Source organism: Lissotriton vulgaris, chromosome 11 (assembly GCF_964263255.1).
Source record: "Lissotriton vulgaris chromosome 11, aLisVul1.2, whole genome shotgun sequence".
Taxonomy (NCBI): Eukaryota; Metazoa; Chordata; class Amphibia; order Caudata; family Salamandridae; genus Lissotriton; species Lissotriton vulgaris.
Window position 1 is genome coordinate 941,191,842 of NC_141699.1, and position 24,838 is coordinate 941,216,679.

Genomic DNA, 24,838 nt, shown 5'->3' on the forward strand with positions numbered 1-24,838 from the left:
GCAGGGCAGTGCTTATTCCACACAATATTAATAATTATTATTAGTGCACAGGTCAGAGCTTTTGTTCGGAGTTCTTAGCTGCTGAATACAAGGTTTGCCAAATGCCACAGCTGACCCTCTTGATTCCACCTCGTGCATTCATCTACCAGGACCCTACACTTTCTGTCTCTTCATTACATTCTTGCAGATTCCTTTTCATCCCTGCTTTCTTCCTTTGTCGGTGATTTTCTACCAGTTTCGCTCTTCTTCAGCTGGTGTTTAGGTGGTGTTCGTACTAGAACGAACACTCCCGACTTGTACTCCAAATGCTGAAATTGCTAGCCTCGATATGAACATGTCAGTCAAGCTCCTAAAAACATGCACTCACACATAAACATACACCAAATTTGGGCTACATTGAAATCACGCTCTGCCTTATCTGTTGGTCTTCAGGCGGTCGTGGGTTGCTTGAAATATATGCACAAAGCATTCTGGTTTATCTCAAGTCTTTTGATCCTACTGAATTCCAAATATAACTAAGTAACGTGTTTTTGTTAATTTAACTCTACATCGGTAGCGAGGGAGAGCAGTCAAAGTTTACTCTAGAAGGTTGTATGAAGTTTGGAGCTCATATACAGCATGGCAAAGTAATATCTTGAAGAAAACTTAGTATCTTGTGAGATCTGTAGCCTATTCAAAAGGAAAAGCTCTTTATTTATACATATGAAAACTGCTAAATTGATCATACGTAGAGGTTCTTGTTCCTTCTGTGGCAGTACTACTACTCCAAACAGTTTAATATCACTTGCAGGATAGGGCCATACGCTTCAAATAACAATAATGTCCGACCGCAGTGTAAAGTCTGTGGGCGAAGATTGGTGGTTCTGGGCTTTCTTCTCAAGCTGTTGGGTCTCCTCGGTTAATTTACCAATGGAAAAGAGGCAGAGCGTATACTTAGATCTTCAACCATTAAGTTAATAACATTTGGCTTGAGTAGGTATCTCCATGGTGTTTGCTTAACTAGAAAGAAACTTGGAATGTTAATGTAGGATAAAACTGTTTTTATAGCTGGCATTTTAACTATTTATAACTGTATCTAATTGTTTTTAATATTTGGTCTTGTAAGATAGCCGGATTGTAGATTTTCTATTACCATACGAGTAACGAATCACCGTACAATTTTTGTAATGATGGTCCTGGACCTGCACTTACTGCACTTTGTACTTATTGCACTTTGCACATTATGAATGTTTGTCAATGTCTTATCAATTTTAAACAAATTTTTATGATGATTATGTTGTATGCATTATATGTGTGTGTTGGCTTTATGACAAAGTGTCGAATAAAAGCTTTTACAACAACAACATTTACCAATGCTGTGTTTCTTAAGGGACGATGGTTGAGGCAGCATGCTACAAAGGTACCAAGTGGGGTCTTCTGGTTTGTTGATGATCTTCATGCAAGTAGTACAACTTGGTGGTTCTGGGCTTTCTTCTCAAGCTGTTGGTCTTCTCGGTTCATTTACCAATGCTGTGTTTCTTAAGGGATGAAGGTCAAGGCAGGATGCTACAAAGGTACCACGCGTGGTGTTCTGGTTTGTTGATGTTCTTCATGCAAGTAGGTACAACTTGGTGGTTCTGAGCTAGGCAGCTCAGAATCTGCACAATATTTTCCTAAGCTCCCTAAAATGTATAAACAACCAAAAATCCGCACACAAATTATACTGAATGAATGATGCACAAAATGTCTACTACACCAAGATTCTCCCCTTACTTCCACCTACTTCCAGGAAACTGCTCATCCAGGGACTAGTACTGTCTCGCCTGGACTACAGCAATTTGGTCTACCTAGGAGCCCCTGAGGCCACCCTAACGAAGCTTCAGCGGACACAGAACGCGGCGGCACGCCTGCTTACCAACCTCCCCACCAGAATGTCCGCCAAACCGGCCCTCAAAGCTCTGCACTGGCTCCCTGTGAGCCAAAGGGTGCAATTCAAGGCAATGTGCACGACACACAAGCTGATCAACGGATCTGGCCCGGCGATCCTCAGCAAAATGATCACCCCCTACACAGCAACCAGATCCCTACGATCCCAGAATGAGAACTTGACCAACATTCCTAGATTTAAAAGGACTCGTACAGGAGGACGACAGTTCTCCGTTCAAGCAGCTGCCGGATGGAACGCCCTCCCCCGCTCCCTCAGACTTGAACCTAACTACTTGGCATTTCGTAAGAAATTAAAGACACACCTATTCCCTAAATAGAGTCCCTCTGTAAGTGTATCTCCTCTCTCCTTCCCCCTCAACAGGATTACAAATCTTATAGCGCGGGGATGCCCTTGGGTCACCAGGCGCTTTAGAAATCGCTATTAAATTAAATTAAATTAAATTAGTTAGGAGGGTGTTTAGTGCAGTTCTACACTAGCGCATCTTAACAAAATTTCTAAATACATCTTACTGCACTGGGAAAGGAAATCTTAGATATGATCAATTCTTTCTGCATTGGTAAACACTTTACTTATGCAATTAATGTTAAGTAATCACAAAACTTGGAGCTTTGCTTTGAGACTTTCTTAGTAGAGGTTTGTCTTTGTTGATTATATGCAGATTCTTTATTTATTGATAGTTATGTGGCACCGACTGCTAATTGTGTCACCCCTGGTGCCGCACGACTAGAGTGAAAGAGTACAAATGTAAACTAAGCGGCAATGATGAGGTCTGAATGGTCTCCCAAGAGCTAGAAACTGAATGTGTATTCAGAGTTGTGAAAGCCATGTTTTGTGATGGTATAAACATTACTGTGAGTCTACATCAATATTTAGGAATCATGGCTCCTTCGTTCTACTAAGGAAGAGCTCACCACATGCTTCTCTCTGTAGTCTCAAGCCTTCTGTTCACTTTACTTTAGAAACAGCATTTGTCCAGTGTAGTCTGTCTGAACAAGGCCAAATTGGATATATTCAGATTCAAGCTGAATGTGTTTTGTGTAAATTTGAGGATCGGTACAGTTACTATCAGGCCAGGGTGGAGACACCAGCGAAGAAACTGAAGAATTTCCTGGTGGTTGGGGAGGCAGCCTTCAGTGCTGCAGGGGCTGTCTGTCCAGCCTGCTTTAAGGTTGCACATCAGATTACCCCCTATGTCCCCAAATTTTGGCCTAGAACAGCTTAAATGTTTTTACATGTGAGTTTGAGATTAAATATCTCTTAACTTTCCCATTTGCATGACCTTCTGTTGCACTTCTTCCAAAAGTGTTGTTAGATTTGTCTACTCTGTACTGTTGTCACTTGCATCCAATTTGATTATTATTTAATTTGAAGTTGATATTACAACAAAATGGCTACAGGCCTTGGTTTCCCTATCTGCCCAAAGATGATCTAGTGATGGAAAAGACGAGTGCAAAGTGGATTAAGGGAAGTTAGAAAAGTAACGCTTGACTCCTTTATTGAATGGGGAATTTAACATTTGTACTTTTGTACAGAGCTATTAGTCAAATTAAATGCAATCTTGATTTTGGCCAGATAGCTGCAATAAATGTTACTATTGGAGTTGTGAAGAGACACAGATTTTTTGCACTTTCCGGAAGATGTAACTCACAAGGGTGTACTAGTTTGGAAACTCCCTCAAATCTTTAAGTCCATCCATCCATCCATCTTTTGAGATGTCAAAGACCGCTTTTATCCTAAACCATAAAAGATGCATGGCTGTTATAGTAAAACTTTATTATAAGGAAGCATTAGAAATTTTAACAGATGGGAAATACTGCACATTTAGTCACAAGCTAAAAAGAGCCTTCATTTGAGTTTCTTTAATTCTGCTGTAAATATAAAATGTCCAATCCTTTCCTACCATTCTTTAGCTCAACAGCGATTAACCATAACCCCTTCCCTAATACTGGCACCGTTTCCCCTGGAATGGTCAAAAATGTCCTCTAAAGGACTGGAACCCAGGGTTTTGTTTATACTGTTTCCTACTAGTAAAGAAAATTGTCCTTCTCACTTTCATCAGAGGGCATCAGGCCACTGCATGAGGAGTCATGCTTGCCTGAGGCAACAAGAAGAATGGTGCAGGGACTGTATATGTTGCAAAGCAAGGTTGCAGACTTTCACAGGATGATGGTGAATACAGACTGTGGCAGATGGTAATGAAATTAACTAGTAGAGAAATTTAAAAGGAGAAACCCTTTCAAAGAAAAGGGATGGGGTTTTAGGCACTCTAAAAAAACAACAGTTCCCTTTTCTTAAGTTTTATAGAGGTATCGAAACCTCTGAGGGATTCTTTCCCACCAAGTTCAAGGATAAGCCATATGTTGTATCCAGAGTTGCAAAGAGATTGACAAATTTACAAATAAAACATTTTCAACAGCAATCTATCAAAGAAAATTAAAATTAAAACCCAACAGCACTAAATATGCACTCACAGTTATTACGCAACGCTGGACTGATGAGAATATGCACGTTCACAGGAATATTTCTTTAAAAATTCTTTATTTAGTGGTGTGACCGACCATTTGAATTAAAAACAGAATACTCCACTTTCAAGAAAGGGGGAGGTTTCAATTGTTGTTCCCCTTGAAATTCTTTAAATTGGAAGGTCGTATTCTCTGGATTATTTTATTATGATCCTAGGGTGGACGGTCGTTTTGTCTCCTTACCCAGCCGAACTGTGCGGAAGTGTCCCTGACAGCTGTTTTTTATATCTGTCTGCTCGCACTATTTCTTGGGTGGCGGCTTATTCTTAAGACCTTGGACGCTCTTGGGCTTTATTTTGAGAGGTTCTTCTGGCGTCTCGGGTGGGCATCTGCAATGACCGTCTTTCCGAGCTTTCTTGAAAAGGCATAGAAACAAGAATCTGAATTTAAGTTGTAAATATTCCGGAAATCGCCCATTGATAAAAGCGATTGCTGAACTACTAAGTAGTGATTTTAAATTGAAATCTTGTCCTGAAGAAGGTGACAACTTACATCACCGAAACGCCGCGTCGACACATTTCATGTTTCTGTTTTTTTAAGTTTTTAATGTGATTATTGAATAAATGTGAAGTATTCTGTTTTTAATTCAAATGGTCGGTCACACCACTAAATAAAGAATTTTTTAAGAAATATTCCTGTGAACGTGCATATTCTCATCAGTCCAGCGTTGCGTAATAACTGTGAGTGCATATTTAGTGCTGTTGGGTTTTAATTTTAATTTTCTTTGATAGATTGCTGTTGAAAATGTTTTATTTGTAAATTTGTCAATCTCTTTGCAACTCTGGATACAACATATGGCTTATCCTTGAACTTGGTGGGAAAGAATCCCTCAGAGGTTTCGATACCTCTATAAAACTTAAGAAAAGGGAACTGTTGTTTTTTTAGTATGAAATTAACTTACATTCATAAAAGCATTTCAAAGGCATAATGAATCAACAAAAACTTTCACATTACAATTCAATACAAAACCATTTCATGTTACCCACCAGGTGAGCAGGGGTCGCGGTTAATGAATGGTAACAATTAATGGCAATGGAAGCCAGAAACCCCCCCCCCAAAATATTACTTTACAAAGCTGAAGGCAATGATAAAGGAGGAAAGACCTAGATGAGGTTTAGCACACGGGTGGTGTAGGGAAAAGCTGACCTAGTACATATTGCCGTTGTCATTTTGTACGACTTTCTCATATAGCTCTTCAATACAGCAAGTTCTCTTGGATAGCCACCATATTAAAAAATATTTCAGTTCTGTCACATGGAATCCTTAACACCCTATCACTTTTTAAAAAATAACTGAAAAAAAACTTTAAAAAACATGATGGCCCCTACCGACGGGCCTTCATTTTGAGAGGCATGAAAGAGAGTTATGAGAACACCTACCACTTGTGTACACCACAGTGCTTAATATCAGGAATGCAGACCGGCCAACTTTGAAAAGTTTTTCACCACGCGAGTGGAGGAAAAGGGCCCTTGGAGGGGGTGTGGTCTGAAGAGGATCCCATTATGGTCTAAACTCTCCTGGAGGGCTTCTGATGGTTGCAGGGTCATGGAGAGGAGGCGGTAATGCATGCAGAACACTGCCCAAGAGCCACTTATACACTCTTTCCTTTCCAAAAGCAAAGGTTTTAAGGTTCCGCCTATTTTTATCGCTTAGAAGCCTTGCTATTATCAAGGTTTATCTCCTAAGCGATAAAAATCGGCCGAAATGCATGAATATTGCTGAAAAGTCAGCGATATTCATGCATTACCGAGCTAATGTTCTTAGCCATGTTATCCACCTACCATTGGATAACATGGCTAAGAACTGCTCAGGGCAGGCGTTAGCTTTTGGAGATATTCGCGCTTAGCGCGAATATTTCCAAAAGTTGGTAATCGGAGTTAGCGATGTTAGCGACTGTTTTCAGTCGCTAACATCTTGGCACGCCCACTTTGCATGTCATTAGCGATAATTATCGCTGACATGCAAAGTGGGACCCTAAATGCCCGCTATTACCTACAAGCTGTCGCTAACTGGTGTTACCGACAGCTTGGTAATAGGGCGATGAAATTATCGCCGCATTAGCGGGAAAAAGACCCGCTAATGAGGCAATAATGGCCCTTGGTAATATGCCCCAGAATTTTATATTCATGGATTATCGCCCAAGCATGAGATCGTTATGCAGGGACCTCTTTATCTTGCAACAGTGACATTTTTGTTCGTCCAGCCGTTGATCGCTTTTTTAACAGCCCCCAGAGGCAAGGACATTTCCCCTAATGGCGAACTGCCAGATCGTCGCTCTCAGCTTATAAATACTACCGTAATGGGGCATTTGTGTTTATTTGTAAATCTTTCCAGAGAGCTTGGCATAATTGATTTGATTCTGGGGAGGCATGCGGTAAGGTGGGTATAGTGGAAGTGAAGCATATACATCTAGTGGCTGAATTGCAATATGTGAAACCAGAAAACCTGCGATTTATCCCAGCTATCCCACTTTACCAAATTGTGTGATCCTATGCAATTGTTTTGTTTCACTTTCCTTCCTTTATCTTTTATTATCACATTTAAGAGGACCACAAATGACTTCAGGATGTGCGCTGCACAAAACCTTCTCCTCGGTTTTAATAAACTAGAATGTTGTTCATGTATAATAGAAGGCCACCCTAAGAGTGCACATAACTGACTTACCTCTTACTTCACTATTGGCATTGTTGTTATTGTGGGGAAGTATGTCTGTTTCTAAATTCATATTTGTAAACTATCTCTTCAAAAAAAGACTTCTCAGTGCTCTGATCTGATCTGATATATTAAGGGGAAATGGTTCTACATGTTAATGAAATACACTTTATGAACTTTTTGAAGAAATCTTATATTTTTACACTTTTGCTGCAAGATTACTTTGAAAATAAGTGTTCTTAAAGTTAACTGGTGCATGACAACCTATTTACTTCCTTTATTTAACTTCAATCAACTTTTAAATAAAGGCTTGCCTGTATATTTAACATCGTTTTAATGTTAGTACTGAGTTGAGTGAACAGCAGCACAGTGCTATTGTTGATGGGGGGGGGGGAGCGGGGAGGGGTGCACATGTAAAGGTCAGAAGGGTCGCATACGATCTCTGGGCCCTACTTAGAGTATCACTGTCTTAAGTGTTCAGCACTAACCCTGGGCGTAGTGCGCGCAGTAGCGCTACGCATAGCTACGCGAAGTGCACTATGCGAACTACGCGGAGTGCACTGTGCAAAATGCTGTTCGCACTGATTGCACAGTGCCGGATGCTTGTCCGCAGTGTGCAATCATTGCAAACCGCATCTTGCACAGTGCAAGCGGTCGTTTTCTGCCGCTCAAGTAGATTTCTACTCGAGCAGCAGCTTTCTCAACGCCGACTAGTAGTTCCTCATCGCGAGCGGTCACGAGCATACGCGACCACTCGCAATGAGAAACCTGACCTCCCCGCATTGAAAATCTCGCCGGGAGGTTTATTTTCCACGCTCGCGATCGGCAACTTGATGTTGCTGATCGTGAACGAGGAAAAAGTCTTGCTGGGATGTCATTTTGCTCGCTCGCAGTCGTAAAGTTGACGTTGAGGACCACAAGCAAGCAAAAAATGACTGCTACGCTATGTGTTACGTGCAATTTGCGTAGTGCGAAGTAGCGCAAACTTCGCAAACTACGCGAGCGTAGCACTTCGCCCAGGGTTATTCAGAACAGGTCCCAAAAATGTAATGTTGTAACTGCACACAGTAGAAACCATTACCAACTGGTTAACTGGAATTTTCTGCAAAAAACGGAAGTCTAACATTTAGTCTTGTGATTAAAGGAAGGTTTAGATTAGAATATGTTTCGTTTTCAAAGGGACAGTTGTTTAGTAACATGTCGTTCCGGTTGCTCTGTAAATGTCCCAGGATGTGACCCTTCCCTATTGCAAAACATAGGGAGCAGTTCATGCCAATTATGTCTTGCATCAGAACGTCTGACACAAATGCGTCATCGACAATCTTGATGAGAAGTCCAGAACTCATCATCCTTGCTACAGCCATCAATTAACAGGTGTTCTGTTCTGATTTTCTTTTTTATGCACTGTCGCCCACCATGTTTGGTCTGTTCGTGTGTCTTCAAGCAAATTGCTTTGAAACAAATGTCATGAGATTTTGGTACCGCCTGCATTTTTCAAATCGATTCTTTTTTGGTATGGCACACCACGTTCATTCCAGTGTCAGTGGCATTGTGAACACTGGATAAATGCTGCATTTCCCCGCTGTAGTTAGATTTTTTCCCAGTGAATACTTTCGCCCCCCCCCCCCCCCCCCACCAATAGTTTATCACAGATAGTGTATCACTTCATTATTGGACTGCAGTGACATCTGGTGGTTTAAATGGGTAACTACAGAATCCAACAAACACTTCACTAGAACAGATTCGCTCAAATATATCTAGGGAAACTGCTTGACAGGCAAGTGATATGAACCGAATCAAGGGTGTAAGCAATACATAATTTCTGGGACGTGGGGTTACGGACAGCCCTGGGGGGAGCCGAACTAGGGGTCTGGCTTGGCTCTAAGGGCCAAAGCACGAGCTGAGTCATCAAAAGATGTAAATCGAGCAAAACATTCATTGGAAAAAATATGATACATTTAAAATCAAAGATGTGTTTTTCAAGTGTTCATAATTTATCAAGTATATATAAGATTATATCCAGGAATTGAGTGATGTTTATTGAAATAATATTTTGTTGAACATGAAACGTTCATTGGTGACGTTGCCACAAGTTACCCAAAATGTGTAATTTCTCTGTTTGTCATGTACTCTGTTTACATAGTGTTTATTGTTATTAAATGTTCAGCACGGTTAGAACTTCGGAATGTTGCCAGCTCCATTGAAGACAAACAATGGAGTGCTTCGGGCTTCTAATGGCTGGTAGAAGCCCGGAGCATCAACATTCCAATAGTTCTTCACAGCAACAGAACAAAGGCCTCACGGAGCCCGAGGGGATTCCAACCCCCTCGGGCTCCATGAGACCTTGGTCTTACACATTAGAACATTCTGACCTCTAGGGATGGAACTAATAGCCTTAGAGCCCTCTGTAGCTGTTTCTTCTGGCCATTAAAGGCCCGTTCCCTTATTAAAGGGCCTCTCCTTCGGCGCTAACCTTTAATGGCTGGTAGAGCATGCTGCAGCGGGCTCTAAGGCTATATTAGAACATTGGAATGTTGAGAGCTCCATTGAAGACTGGAGCAGCAGCGACCTATATGAACAGGTGACCCGCTACTCTCAACAATTTCAGTGTCCCGATACACAGCCTCTGCCTTTCACTTTCCCCTACCTCTTAAAGATATATTAATTAGGCAAAGGAAAAAGAAAGGCAGATATAGAAGGACACATGTGGCCTTGACCCTTCCCTCCTCCTGTAGCTCAGTTGTACTACGGCTTCAGATGGAGGGAAGGGTGAATGCTGCTCAGTTCCTGGGTCTCCCTGGCGTGAGTGAACTACAAAAAGCAGTTCAGCTGGGGAGAACCAGGGGCTGACTTCAGCCCCTTTTCATCTCTCTTGCTGTGAAAGTTCAAAAGCTCTTATTCACAAAAGAGAGTGAGAGAAGCAGATCAGTTGCAATCTCCCAAGTACAATCGCATCACAAAAGGCAACTGCTGGTGTCTGTGTATCCGTAGGGGCTATTCAGACAAATCTAAGGAAAAGGGACATACGAAAAACACAGAGGAGTGTAAAAGGATCCCACTGCGGTCAATTGTTATGCCTCTGACTATCTTTGGGTGATGGGATATCCAAAGATATTAGAGAAGATGCCTCACTCACTTGTTGTGACATGCTTCATCATAGGCATCTTTCCACACCCAGGTAAGATGGTACTACTTGGGTAGACTCACAGAAAAAAGGTGCTATGGGAGTTCTTATATAAAATATTAACTGGCCATGCATGGAACCAGATGAGTGAGGTTAAAAATACCTAAAGGTACACCCATCAATAAGTTTATTCATAGGGTACCTGGGGTACTGGATAAAAACATGATACAAAAAGGGGTTTTCCTTCTGAACGTTATTGGCTCAGGTTTACCCACTTCAGAATGCCAACATGTTTCAGCCCACAACTAGAGCCTTCACAGATCTGGGGCCTTCTTCAGGGCTAGAATCTCTACTCTAGGGGGTCCCTGCTGTAAAGATTCAGCATGTATTTCATGCAAATGAGGCCTAATGCGCTGACCTGTTTCTTTCGGTTTTCCAGTCGTTTTTTCTACTGGGTAGCGCTATTTAGCACCATGCGAGTCAGGAGTTTGGTGCTGTCTTATAGTCACACATTCTTCAAAGTACAAGCACCACCGGAGTACCTATCTCTCTCGTCCTGCCCAAGCCACAGACACCATCAGATGCCTTTTGTGATGCGAAAGTTCAAAAGCTAACAGCCGTGGCCCTGCACGTGGCTGTTGGCAGTAGAACACTCGGAGCAAGAGCTGTGAACAAAGGTCTCACGGAGCTCGAGGGGATTTGGATCCCTTCTGGCTCTGTGCAGCTTTTGTTTCAGCAATTAGGGCAGAATGTTCTAATAGCTACATATCCCACCATAGCTGGGCTATACCGGCCATTAAAGGCCCGCAAACAAACACTAGAGTGGACCTTTAATGGCCGGTATAGCCTGCTACGGCGGGCTATAAAGCTATATTATATAAGCCATATACTGGTGAGGTTTTTGTAGATTGCAGGTTCTGTATTTCGATGCTCTCAAACTGGATGGTTGAGGAAAATGCTACGTAATGCAATAAGGTGATGAACTATGGATCACCCAGTATGGTTTAGCATGTAAGCGACATTTTGGGTATAGGTCTTCATATAGTACAGTTCAGAGACTGAAGATTACATCTTTTCACTTCCATTTAACACTAAAGTTCAGTGCTTTGTATTCAATCATTCTTTTTTAATTAGTGATAGTCTATGGAGTTCAATAAATACATTTATTGTATCTTAAATCACACTGACAATGTACACACTATACATGTGCATCGTCCTATGATTTAAGGTGCGCTTTTCAGTTTGGATTTTTTCCACAGACTCTAAAGATGAAACTCCAACATTAAGGTTCTGTGTAGAATCCCGGCCAATAGGATATGGCAGGTGATGGGACGACTGGTTTATGACAATCACTGCTGATTCAACCCCCGGGCCGCAGCATGGCAATAGTTATTTGTAGACTTACAAACATGCTGCCTTCAATTATACATAGTGAGGAAAAGTTTTCTCTGGTGGCAGTGCACCTAGAGAAGGCTTTTGACACATTAAATTGGGCGTGTTTGATGGAGATTCTGCGGCCAATGCGATCTGGTCCAGTATCCTGAGTCTTGGTCTGGTTACGATATATCTCCAGATCACCAGTTTGAGTCTTGTCTAGTTCTACACAAGCTTTCACCCTTTTGAGGTTGATAAATTGCGTACTTTTAAATAAGGTGATATAACATCTGCTATTTAAAGTGCTTAAAAACAGCACAACAGCCTTATTACGTGGTACATAGCTTGTACTTGGAATAAAGATCAGTCCCTCCAGAATTTCGCGATTTGCAAAAAATCATAAAAATCCGCAGTTTTGTGAAAAGCATGTGCTTTTTACAAAACCTTACAGAGGAGCACAGACATAGGCGCAGAGGCTGGGACCACGTCACGTATCATGTTTGACCTAAGGGGTCTCCTGACCTCACCCACCTATGGGGCACAGCGTCCCAACCATAGGGCTTTAGATACAGGCCACATTGCGGTGGAGAGTGATCTCTTTCACCCCAACCAGTGAAATTCTCTCACTATAGTTTGGTAAGAGTGGAGCCCGCAGTTAATGTATTCGTTTAGGTCCTGATGAATGCCACGGACCCTACTGGGCAAATAGCAGAAACATGTCGACCTCATTGATATCGGTAGGTGGACAATAATATCCCCATTACACCAATCACTTTATTTTAATTACCATATAGATGCCAGCACCATTAAAATTTAATTTGACATCTATAATGGTTTTTTATCCTAACTATTTGTCTTAGGGCCCCACTTAGTTTAGAAGTGCATCCCTGTCGTCAGGTGTATGCCCGCCCTCAATCAAACCAAGTTTTTAGAGGGCGAGGACTGGTCAATGATGAAGCATGCCACCAGGTGGTGTGTGAGACCGGTCCATCACTTTTTGTGAGATGCCTGCACTCACAAATTAATTAGCACTAGCTACAACCCACTGGGAGCGGCTCTATTGTGATTAACAACTTTTTACAAAACCGCCTGCGACTGGGCTAATAGAAGAATGCAGGCGAGGTGTGTATTTACTCCTCACCTGCCTGCTGTTTCCCATTTTTCGCCACCGGGACCAGACTCAAGAGAAGCCTGCACGGTGGCGATCAGGACACCAACATCAGGGATGTTATTCCTGTCCTAGTATCCTGCAGCAGTGTGCTTCCATATCTTCACTCGGGGCACCTAGAAATAGAAGGGTGTAGTGTATGAGGGCGGAATGGGATCAAGGGGTACTGGTGGGGCAAAAAAAGTAAAAAAACAAAATAAACAGCCCTGCAGCCCATGGGGCATGCAGCATGCCCAGCGGGCAATTAAAAAAACTGTAAACTCCTCACCCTATGGAGCAAGCGGCGGGTTCAGGGGGGCATTTTTTGTATGCAGTTTCAGGCACTGGGGGCTTTTTTCAAAATTACGTTTCGGGCCCCCCAACCACAGGGCACTCAGCAGGCCCGGAAGGCAGTATTTTTAAATTAAATTTAGGGCCTACCACTCATGGGGCTTGTGGCGGGCCCAGGGGACATTTTTTAATGTTGTTGTGGGCACACAGCATGCCGAGGGGACATTTTTTAAATTACGTTTTTGGCCCACCGTCCACAGGGCAAATCTGGGGCCTGCCACCCATGGGGCAGGGGGGGAGGGGGTGCTTTTTTGTAATGCAGTTTCGGGCCCACCACGCAAAGGATGCTGAAAGAATAGTATAATAAAGTGCAGAAAATGGCCATATTTGTGCCACAAGATTTGCAAATCCATGCTGCAATATCCTAGGTTGTCTGATAAGATACATAAGTGATATTGAGACAGTCTTTCTCAATTGGCTTGCTCAGTTGTAGTGCACTGCTCTTAATTGTAGTGGCTCTGATACATTAACTGAGTGACAACACTTGGTCTACTGTGTTAGCAGGATTGGCTTGCCTTTCATTGGCTTTGGATCTTATTTCTACATCTTTTTGATGTAGTGTAGGCTTGGTGGAATGCAAATGTTTATTTGTCCACAGTGAACGCGTTTCTATCACATGCATTTTTTTAAATTATATAATCAGTTGCTTTCTGTCCCATAATGAGAGAAAAGGTGGTCGTCATTCGGAAGTTGTTTTGCTGCACATTCAGTGACAGCGCGTGACCATGTGCTTGATTAAATGGGGTGTGTGGGATATTTTAGTTTTGCAGTATGCTGTGCATTATTCGCCATCTAGTGGTTGGGTCTGGAATTGTCTCATTCTAGTCTGTGTTTCATTTGGGTGCGTTTGGGAGACTGGTCTTGCTCTAGGCCCATTCTCACACATGTGCCACCTCAGAGTGTGATTTTTGATGCTGGCTGCACAGGAAATTATTGAATAACCTTGCCTTTTCCTGTGCTCTATTTGCTCCATATAGGAAGCAGCCTTATGTCGACAACTTCCCATGGAGTCTGAGAACATGGCACCTGTGCAGACAGCTGTGAACACACCTGCCCTGCCACAGGACTTGAGGACAATATCAAACAACGGATCAGACCCTTTCCTGAACAGGTAATGTGGACATGCCGTTTCAAACCTTGTTATATGTTGTGCTGTGGAAGGAAATAACAACAATATGATTTCCATTTTATTCTACAAACAGGAAAACGCACTGAATGATAACATTTTTAACTCCATTTTTTCCCCGTTTCATATGCATTCCATGACTATACAAGCCTAGCACCATTCACTTTTTTATATTTGTGTCTATGGCTCTTCTGACCTTGAGGAAATAGCACTATGAGTAGCACTAAAGGGGGGGGTGTGGTGGGGCAGAGGAAGTGGCTGTTGCGGCCAGTGCAGGTAAGCGCGGTAGAGCAGGGCTGGGTGGGACGGAGTGGGGAAGTCGACAGGTGACAGAATAGTTTTATTTAATTTTAATTATTCCGTTGTCTATTAACTCCCCCCTCACCCTGCCCCGCCCTGTCCACTGCGCTTAGCTCTGCTGGCCACCGCTGGGCAGTGGGTGTCAGTTTCTTGGCATTCAAGAGTAAGCCAACATGAATTCCTTTTGCCCCTAATTACGAAGGAACAAAGGTGGGTCTACCGGTTGGGCACACACAAGCGAGGGCTCAATGACAGCATCCCTTGGGGCGCAGTGCTATGATGGTGACTCTCTGATTTTGTGTAAGAAATGTTAGGTTAATCCAAGTCAGTGGTTTAGTTCCTGTTAGTATTATACAGGTTTTACTTAATCGTGCATGCGCTAAGAATGTTAGCTATTTTCAGGACGTTGTTGTTTTTGTATATTTTCCATCTAGCATGTTACTCTTGTATAGTGCTATATCTTAAACAGCTAATGATCAGGGACACAGCCAATATTCTCGGCTGGTTTTAGATGTATGGCAGTTCTGTTATGTATCTGGATTCAATAATGGAGGCACCAAAATACCAGTTGGGTGACACTATGGATATCACAGAAATGTAGTTTGTGTTTAAGTCACGCCCTTAATTACATAGACAAAGCCCCTTTTTGAGCTCCCCCATGCACACACACTGTAGCGGCAGCTTCAAATGCGACATGGTAGGGCGGCAGCGTTGGGGAATGCAAAAATAAATATCACAAAAGAAAATATAAAATATCACTTACCTGATGCTGCGCGCGCCACCTTACTCCTCTCCCGATCCTTGACTGGTGCACACAGTGCAGGCCCGCTATAGATACCTATCACTACGCTGCTGTCATGCTGGGAATACTGTTATCTAGCACGATAGAAGCAATGGGATTGGTCTGAGTGGCCGGTTTGGCATTCAGACGAGGCCTTGGAGTATGTGTCTGTTCTCCACCCGGCTATGCAACACAGCTCGGGCTGGAGAAATGCTAAGTACAATTCAGTTTGGCCGTCCTAAGATGGCCGGCCAAACCGACATGCGCCCTTATCAGTGCCCATCACTCCTCCTCCCTGAAGCACAGGATGAATTTTATTTTTCACTCTTGCCTCTGCTGGATATCAGCAGTGGGGCGGTGCTTGGAACCGCCCATGAACATACATATTTTTCCATCCTACTTAACTCCCTCCAGTGGACTATGCTTACCGGTATTCATTGGCTCACATTAATCAACCACTTCCATTATACTATAATCCCTGTTGTCCATATGTTCTTCATCTTGCATGTAGACTGTTTAGGGTGAATTGTGTATCTTTACTAAAATAAGAATTCACAATTGTCCTTCTGCAGTGATCTATTGCCCCAGTCGATTTGTCGGCTTTGCAAGGCATGACTTTTCTCACGTCACGTCTCTAACTCCCAAGTTTCAAGAAAGTTTAGTGGGGTTTTGCGTTTTGAGACTGGATCCTCTAACTTTTGCTACCAGGTGGCATGGACTGGTGAGGTTTCCTCTCTCCCCCACTCACAAATGTATTGAATGGGATTATGTCTGTCTTCCTCCTCTTCTGGGGATTCTGCCTCTTCATCCCGATTAAGTTGCTAGAAGTGCTTCCACCCTGGCCTTTAGATCTTTGTATGTCACAACACAAGTATTGAAGTACAGCAGTGTTGATCATCTGATTTGGCAACTGCCACTTACAATCCTGGTTTGTATGCGTGTTCTCTTTGTATTGAGGATTGACTGATAAATATGAAATTTTCTGTAGTTCCTATCAACTTTCTCTTATGCCTTTAGATTTAAGAGGATAATTATGATAAACATGTTGTCTAAAATGCTGTATGTTTTGCTGGAAAAGCCACTGTCAGAAGCAGCAGTGTGACAAAACCGCCAGCCTACTCTATGTTGCTCCTTTTGTGATGCTTGGGCGATCTGACTTCAGAATCCATTTTGTTTGCAGTGGGCCATACCATTCGCGGGAGCAGAGCACAGACAGCGGCCTGGGCCTCGGATGCTACAGCATACCGACCACTCCAGAAGATTTCCTCAGCAACGTGGATGAAATGGACACAGGTAGGGGTGTGGCTGATACTATAGCTTATTGCTTTTATTCCTGTTGCACATTGCTGTTGGCATTTCTCTGGGTAGGGTTGGTTTGTCTCAGTTGCAGTCATTTAGGTCGGATGTGAGAGCAGAGCTGGATACTGGTACCAGTTCTTTAAAATGTGTATAGAGTGGGCTTTCGCCCTGCCCAGAGTTTCTCTGTCGCCACATATCATTTGCAGTTTGGTGGATCAATCAGTGTCCAGTGGATTGCTTGCACTGCAATCCTCAAAGGACTATTTTACATTTTAAAAGTACATCTTTACATCAGACGTTACTTTCCTTATTTCATACAGTCATCGTGTACAAAAATTAGTCACAGTTTGTATTTTCACTGTAGCACGATTTGTAGAAATGTTTTAATCAGGACTCATTTTGCTTTCTGGAGCTCTTCATGTATTCTGATTAACTCTGATGAAGCTTATAGATCTAGCCTTAATATGCCACAAAGGCATGCAAACATGCTCTTCGTTTACTTTTGTACATAGCCAAACCTATTGACTGTGTTAATTCTTGACTCCAAGTTGGAAGTCAAACCCCTTTGGACACTTGAGCGTGCTAATCATAAGTCGGTCCTGGCTTCAAATGGGACTCCATATGCACCATCCTTCAGCCAATCTCAACCATAGATGTCTGGGCGGCATAAACATATTGGTCCTGGATTCTGGTTTACCCATGTGCAAGTAATCTTAGACAGAATCCCAGCTATAGATCTCATGAGGAGGTGAATCCAGGCACAAATGTAACTTTCATTGAGCCATGGATGACACGAGTGAGTCAACGCACCATAGATGGAGAGCAGAAGTAAGTCCCCAAGATAAAGGCGGAGAGAGAGAATGTATCCGGGGCACACAGGACAAGCGGAAGTGAGTCCGCGAGGAGGAAATGAATCAGCAAGCTATAGGTGGCATGGGAAAGTGCTGTACATATAGAGGGGAAGTGAGTTAGTGGGGCATTGATAGGCAGAGGAAGTATTTTGGAGGCGAAGATGTTGACCGGAAGTGAGTCAGCCAGCTATAGATGGGGTGAGGAAGTGAGTCCGCGATATATATATATGGCTGGAGAGAGGAAGTGAGTAAGCAAGTCATCGGTAGAGAGACGTAATATGTCACTAAGATTTGCTGGTGAGATTGTGTTACAAAGGCTTTTAATGTAGATGCCATATGGTCTCTGAATAATGTGTGTCAACGGAAGATACTGCGCAGAGTGAACCCTATGCTTGATGTAAGGAAGACTGTCATCAGTTTTAAAGAGGACTTCCTTGCTTTTTACTTGTATATAAGTGGGCGCACACTGCCCCTGCACAGCATGTGGATAGTTGCTTGCTTCCGCGACCCGAGTAGGGATGCCTTCTCACTTCCGCTGAAGTTTGTGGTGATCCCATGATTTGCTACTTGCCCATATGTCCATTCAATTTGGTGAGATAGTGTGGGGCAGTGGTGCAGTAATGAGGCAGACCGTGCCATGCTTCCAGTCATCCCTCTTTTTGTATGCTTTGGTTCTAAGATAGGCACTGTATGAACAAGTATAAGGAGTCTCCTGCTGAAATTCATCCACCTCATATGATCCCATTCTCCCTGAGAGCGTATTTGTGGTATTGGCTTACCAAGACACATAATCGACCCTGTGGCCTACAGAATCACTAAAATTCATATTTTTTGTTTTCTAGGTGAAAACCTTGGCCAACCAGCCCTGAATCTAAATCCCCAGAGCCGCTTCCCTGATTTCCTTGATTCTCTCCCAGGAACGAATGTCGATCTGGGGACACTGGAGTCTGAAGACCTGATACCAATTCTGACAGACGTGGAGTCGGTGCTGAACAAAACCGAGCCGTTCCTCACCTGGCTGTAACAAGTCGATATGCATCAATCCCCAGAATACAACATTTCCTTCTTCAGCGTGGAACCGAGTATGGTCATGAAAAAGAAACCTACAACAACCAACTTGCTTGCTTAGCGACTCATAACATAATATAACTTAATTGCAATTTTGCGGTTTAGGATTGAATCTGGCGCAAGAGTAAAGCATTACTATAACACCGCCTATCAGATTTGTTATGGGGATAGTTGGAGAACAGCACCCACAGGCTTGAAACTAGTTTCCCTTGCAGTTCACGTAAATTTAGCGCCACTCTTTCCGTTCCTTTTAGATGCCTAAAGTTGTGGGTTTTCATGAGGTTTCGAAGCTCCTGATGAGCCGCATGAGCGGTTTTAGCCCATGCCAGGCAGGAGGCTTATAATGGGTGAAAAAGCATGCAATCAAACTCACAGTTCAATATTTGTATTTATGACAATTGTACCAAATGCTTTTTTTATTCTTTTTTTTTTTTTTACCTTATTTAACTCGAGCTTTATTCTTCTTTGTATTAGTAGGTTGTACTGCAATAGGGAGTAAGGCGTAGTTTTAAATCAAATGCAACAAGATTGTTAATTATGTGTTTGCACAGGCACAAGCAGTACTTTTTGTAGTTTATTGTTCAGTATATTACTGTATGGCTTCCAGGAAATTAAAACTTCCAATTTTAATGTAGGGGTATGTTTGTTAACACTTACACACTACAATACTGTAAAATAGACCCGATTGGTACTAACTACCATCATTTTTATAAGCAATGTGATTGTTTTGTAATGTTTTTTTTATGCATCTTTATTGTTGTTTGTTGAATTTTATTAAGCACTACTAAGTTTTGTAACTACAATGAACTCAGCAAATGCCGACACTTTTGCTAGGCAGTTGTATCTTGACATGCTCAGAAATGAAGTGTGGGTTTTCTTATGAAATGAAAATATGGTGTGCAGTGAAAATGTCATGATTTTGTTGGAGTAGTGTTTTACCTGACCACAAAGTCAGGACTGTGCATATCAATTGAAGAATGTGATCTTGAATCCCCACAGCATCAGACCATAACCAGAAAGATTGTGGAAGACACAAAAAATAAGTGGTTCTTTGTGCCGCGGGCTTGTCACTTAAAATATGCTAATTTTGCCGCCTGCTACAGTTGGTAGTAGGCGCACTCTATGCTGCCATGTGTACTCATAGCTGTATTATGTCCTATGAAGAGGTAGCTTGGACTGAGAAAGCATCAAGGACACAGAGCGCGCAGTTCTCTGATATGCAGATGAAGTCCTGGTATTATTGAGTATTTTAAAGGGGTATTTATAATCAAAGTTATTAAGCTTTTAAATTAAAAAAACATACTTTAAAAATAAATGAAATAAAAGGCATTATGAATGCGAGTCTTTGAGCTTTGTCTGGGTTGTTCACGACAAGCAAAGACTGCATTGGGCAGTGTGTATCGGTTAAGCACAGTCACTCAGACCCTATATTGCGCTCTGAGCACCGGCAGCGCGAACCCTTGTACTGTTTTTTGGTGGGAAAAGGCATTTGGAGGTCCATGCTGACCTTGCAAGGAAGGAGAGCAGATGTCTTTTAGCAATGGACGGTGTGTGAAGCGGTATTAGCAACAGCAAATGTGGCACAAGTATTAGGGCGGTGGCTCTGAGAATCTGGTCGGTTGAGGGAGCCGAGGAGTTATGCGTGACATAGGTAGATTGACCTGCATACTAGGCTGTAGTTGAGATGTGGAAGCATTTAACTACTTCTTGGAGGTTCGAAACCACTCTGCTTCTGCGTGAAACAAGATATTCCTACTTTTTTCAGAGTTGGCTATTTTCAGTTCATATGCCTTTTTGTAAGTGTATTAATTGGAGGGAGAGAATTAATCTCGAAGGTTCTCCCTAGAATGAATAGCAGTGAACTGGCCTGCTGTCACTGTGCTAGGGGCAGGGACTTATTACGCCTGCTTTGTTTTTCCTTTGAGCGTTGATTTGATTTTCTGAGGAAATCGGTCTTGTTCTTCATTTACCAGGAACCCTAGCCAAAGGGGGCTTCACAGTTTAGCCGCTGCAGTGTTGTTTCTATTTCCCCCTCTTGTATTCTCTTTCCTCTACTGCACTTCGTTGTTAGTACTATTGCATGCGGTATTTTATTCTCCATGCTTCACTTCCGTGGTAGGTCGACCTCAAATGTGTTGTGGGGGGGATAGCCGTTTTTGGGAAGGAGGTGGTTCTAGTAAACAAACTTATGCATACCACACTAACACCGCCAAAGTATAGCTGGATGGTTTCCATTCCTGAAGGCCTTGTCAAGATGTGTTTTTTTTGGGCTGATGGTAAAGTGACCTCTCCAAGGTCAAATGGTCACACAGTTCTCAGGCTGGCTTGTAAAATACATAACGTTTCATCAGCATCATTCTCTTTATTGATACCAGATCAAGTAATGTAAACAAGTGACTGGGAGGAGGGGCAAGTTTTATATTTTACAGACCTAAGAGAAGGCTGGATTTGGGGCTGGAAGTTCAGTATTAAACTGCTGGAACATGCCTGTAGGTGGACAGGTTCCTCTGCCTGTTTACTTTGATTCGATTGGATACATCACAGCAAAGGCGATGATGGCTGTGCAGTGGCTTGAGCAAAGCAGGTGGTTATGCAAAGGCTTTCAAAGCAGAATGTTTTCGATTGACACACATTTTAGATGGGCATGATTCTTGCATATTTTCCTCCACAGAAAAGGAATTGGCCACGGGAAAGGAACTGGTTTGTGAATTTTCGATGTTAAATGGACAGGCGCTATGGGAGCTTGCATATTTCTGAATTAAACGTGCTGGCATATTAGTTTGTGCTCAGTTAGTCCCTCTCTGTCTCCCACCCTCGTCATCATTTATATCTTTCTATCTCTTTCTCACTCATTCTGTCTCTGTTTTTTACAGATATTCCTCTGTAATTCTTCTCTCAATTTGTCTGTATTTCTGAATGTCTTCCCCAATACCCATATCTACCTGCATGTTTCCCCCATTTCTACCTCTATCTCCACGTCTATTTCTATTTTCCCATTTATCGCTACATCAATCTTTATCTGCCTGTTTATCTCTATCTGTACTTATCTACCCCTATCCCTATACAAATATATGTATATATCCATGCATCTTTCTACCTATTTCTAGATCTTTCACCCATCCATCTCTCTCCGTACTTCTATCTCCCTTTCGATATCTATTGGTACATCTGTCTTTGCTTCTATCTCCTCACCCATCTCTATCTGTGCACATCTTTGTGAGTGCATCAGTGGTCATTCCTATATCCATATGTATGTCTATCTTCCTATCTGTATATCTATCTCCCTCTGTGTCCATTTCCCTCTTTATCTATGTCTATGCATCTGTCTCTGCATTACTGCCCCTATCTGTTACTATCTTCTGTACATAGCTCTTATCCGTTTGCAGTTTTATCAACATTTTTGACCCTCGTCCTGCCCCAATCACCATATTTATGCTATTGCTACACAATTGCCTATGACGTTGTACCTATTTTCCTCACTTAAATATTTTTGGGGACATTTTCAACCATACTTACTGAAAATGTTAGATAGGGTAATGGTGTTGTTTATTTGAAGAACAATGATTGATTTTCCGACTTGTATAATCCTGCATGGACTGTTGGAGGGTGTATCTGACAATCTATGAATTGATCCGGCCTTCACTCTCCCCAAAAATTGTTTTTAATTGTGCAAAGGCAGAATGTTGAATGACCCCTGGGCTGTAAAAGAGCAAACAAGTGGTGATCCTCTCCTCCTCCGCGGACATGGGTAGCAAGTAAGGATCGTGTGTGCTATAAGGCTAGTTTTGTAAATGGACAATTTCGTCCATGGTTGGAAATAGAAAGTAGTCTTTTATTGAGTCTTAGTGGGCTGGGCATTTCTGGCGAGTTTGACCCTAGGTGAAGCTGAAGGATATGAAACAAGCGATACAGTTGTGAAAAGAAAATACCTAAAATGGAAGTTATTGTTATTGAAGCTGCAGTTCTCCATTGAAACTGTTGGCCACGGTCAACAGATATTTCTGACCTCTTGCATATGCTATGCAATGCACCATGTTCATCTATGCTGGCCACTCAGAAAGCGTTCACCCATGTCTTGAAGGTCAAAAAAGCCTCTTAACAACTTCATTTGGTATATCTAGAAATTCCTATTGGTGCACCTTTGCAATGTGATCAACAATCAGTGTTTGGCTTCCTCATTAACGTTCCTTGTGTCACACATTTGGTGGAGACCAGAGTGACGGAAAGCCAGCAGTCGTCAGTCTGCAAAAACGTCCACAATTATACTAATGTCTTAGTAATGTTTACTACACACAATCGTAACCAGGTATTATATGTAAAATTACTTATTCAAGGACAGATTTGGAATAGAGCAGCTCTTCGAAACTCAATTGATGGCTGCGTCTTCGATATATGTTCTTGGGTCCTTTTACCGCTACGTTTTTTAGGGCAGCCGGGTTACTTTGGAGGTTCAGCATTTCTTTCGGGTGGAGCTGGTGTTGTAACTCTCAGTATTTCCAGTACTTGTATTTGAAGTTTCTCTTTTGAACTCTTAGGGTCTGAGCTAGACAAATGTGCTGCTACTGCCAATTGGTGCCACTGAAAAGTCTGTGCCGTCTTGCATGTGCATGGTAAATTGCATATTTAGCACCAAGGATGAATAATGTTCGGAAAGAAGCATCTAGACAAAAATGTGACTGGTCGCCAGTTGTGTTGGCCAAAAAGATGCAGCAAATGACTTGCAGACACTACAAACAAAAATAGTTGCAGCAGCCATCAGCTCAATTTTGCAATCCCTTATTTCCTGCTCTTCTTGGGGATTTCATCAACTTTTAAGACATTTTTGTGTAATTTCTGAAGGTTGCATCAGAGTGTATCACTTTTTTTGCAGTTTTATGCAGCACAACTTGGCCCAAGGGCATTAGAGCGCTGTAGGTCTTTGCACTGGTCTCTAAATTGAGCCCTTCAAATATCTTTGATAAGGAAGACACGTGATACAGGACGAAGAAACGAGCAGTATCTCACTTGATACTACACTACAGGTCTTATTTGTCAAAGGGATGCTCCATAGACCTATAAATGGAACTGTATCCTCTTCTAAGTAAATTCACAGTGTCATGACATATCATGAGTAGCTTTTACAAAATGTGGTTCACTCGTGACATATGCAGGATATATTTCACTGTATTATTTATGGATATGAAAGAACTTTTTATTCGAAGAATTTACGCAATACGTTTAGTTGAAAATACATGCTGTATGCTAGCGGACCAGGCTCCTGCCCGCCATTGCAGTTTGGTATATGCAATGTCGGTGATATTATGCATGTGGAAACTGTTATCTTGAGCTATGGTGAGTCACAATGCAACTTGTTGTCTGAAAAGACTATTAGAATGTAACGTTTTGAGGTGCAATTATGAAAGCGCATTTTTAAGAGAAATTTGCATTCATTTTAAACACGGGGCGGGAAAATGTGATCGAAGTGTGTTTTCAAATGTACTACAGCAATATTGTGCTTGTACTTTAACTTTTGTAACTTTTATTTTGTTACATGGCATACGTGTGTTTTTAATTTAGTATATTTTGCATCACGAATGTATGCAATAAATCAGATCCAACTATTGTACACACAGTTTGGGACTGGTTTTTGTTCTCTGACCTTATACAAGAAAAATAAATATACTGAATTGGAACCTCTGTGTTCGTTTTTAATTATTTGTGTCTGCGTCTCCTAATTTTAATAGTTTGGTTAATTAGTTATACTTTATCATTACCTTCTTTCCAGCAATTTACCATTATGTGTAAATAAAAAAACTGATAGCAAATCTGAAACTCTGCAGTGATGATTTGAAATATCTGCAGGTAAAAAGTGAAACCCGCAGAAACGACACTCAAAACGTGCAATCCAATTCCCCAAAAATAGACACAGAGACAAACTACATCAAGGTACTCAATGTTCATCTATTTTTAACAGTCCAAGGTCATTGTGAAAGCTTCTGCAAGATAAACAGTACGATTTCTGTCCTCATGTGCATTGCCATAACTTTTTGTGCATCTTGAAATAGAGGGAGATTTACTTGTTTGGTGGGTGGTTTATCGGACCACTAGGTAAGTTGAGGTTTTACCCCCCGCCCCCTTGTTGCTCGTCCTCTTAAAAGATTCCCTGCCTTCATGGCAGAGATATTTGTGCTTTCAGCGATCCCCTGGTGTGAATAAACGCCTAGCAAGTTCTACATTGTTGCCCGCTCATAGGGAACTCGGTGAGTGTGCGTAAAGATACTACAATACATGGACTTCACAAGCACACGAAGAAGCAAGAACTAACACCAGGTTTACA

The 24,838-nt window shown here is 42.1% G+C and overlaps 1 protein-coding gene across 1 annotated transcript in view; it reads left to right on the forward strand.

Moving 5' to 3' along the window:
* Positions 1-24,194, forward strand: part of WWTR1 (WW domain containing transcription regulator 1) — a 194,027-nt gene extending 169,833 nt beyond the window's left edge. The window contains exons 4-6 of the mRNA XM_086944088.1: positions 14,075-14,208; positions 16,485-16,597; positions 18,297-24,194. Of these exons, the coding sequence (XP_086800214.1) occupies positions 14,075-14,208; positions 16,485-16,597; positions 18,297-18,478 (429 nt within the window). The 3' untranslated portion in view covers positions 18,479-24,194. The remainder of the gene's footprint in view (positions 1-14,074; positions 14,209-16,484; positions 16,598-18,296) is intronic.
* Positions 24,195-24,838: the final 644 nt, after the last annotated feature.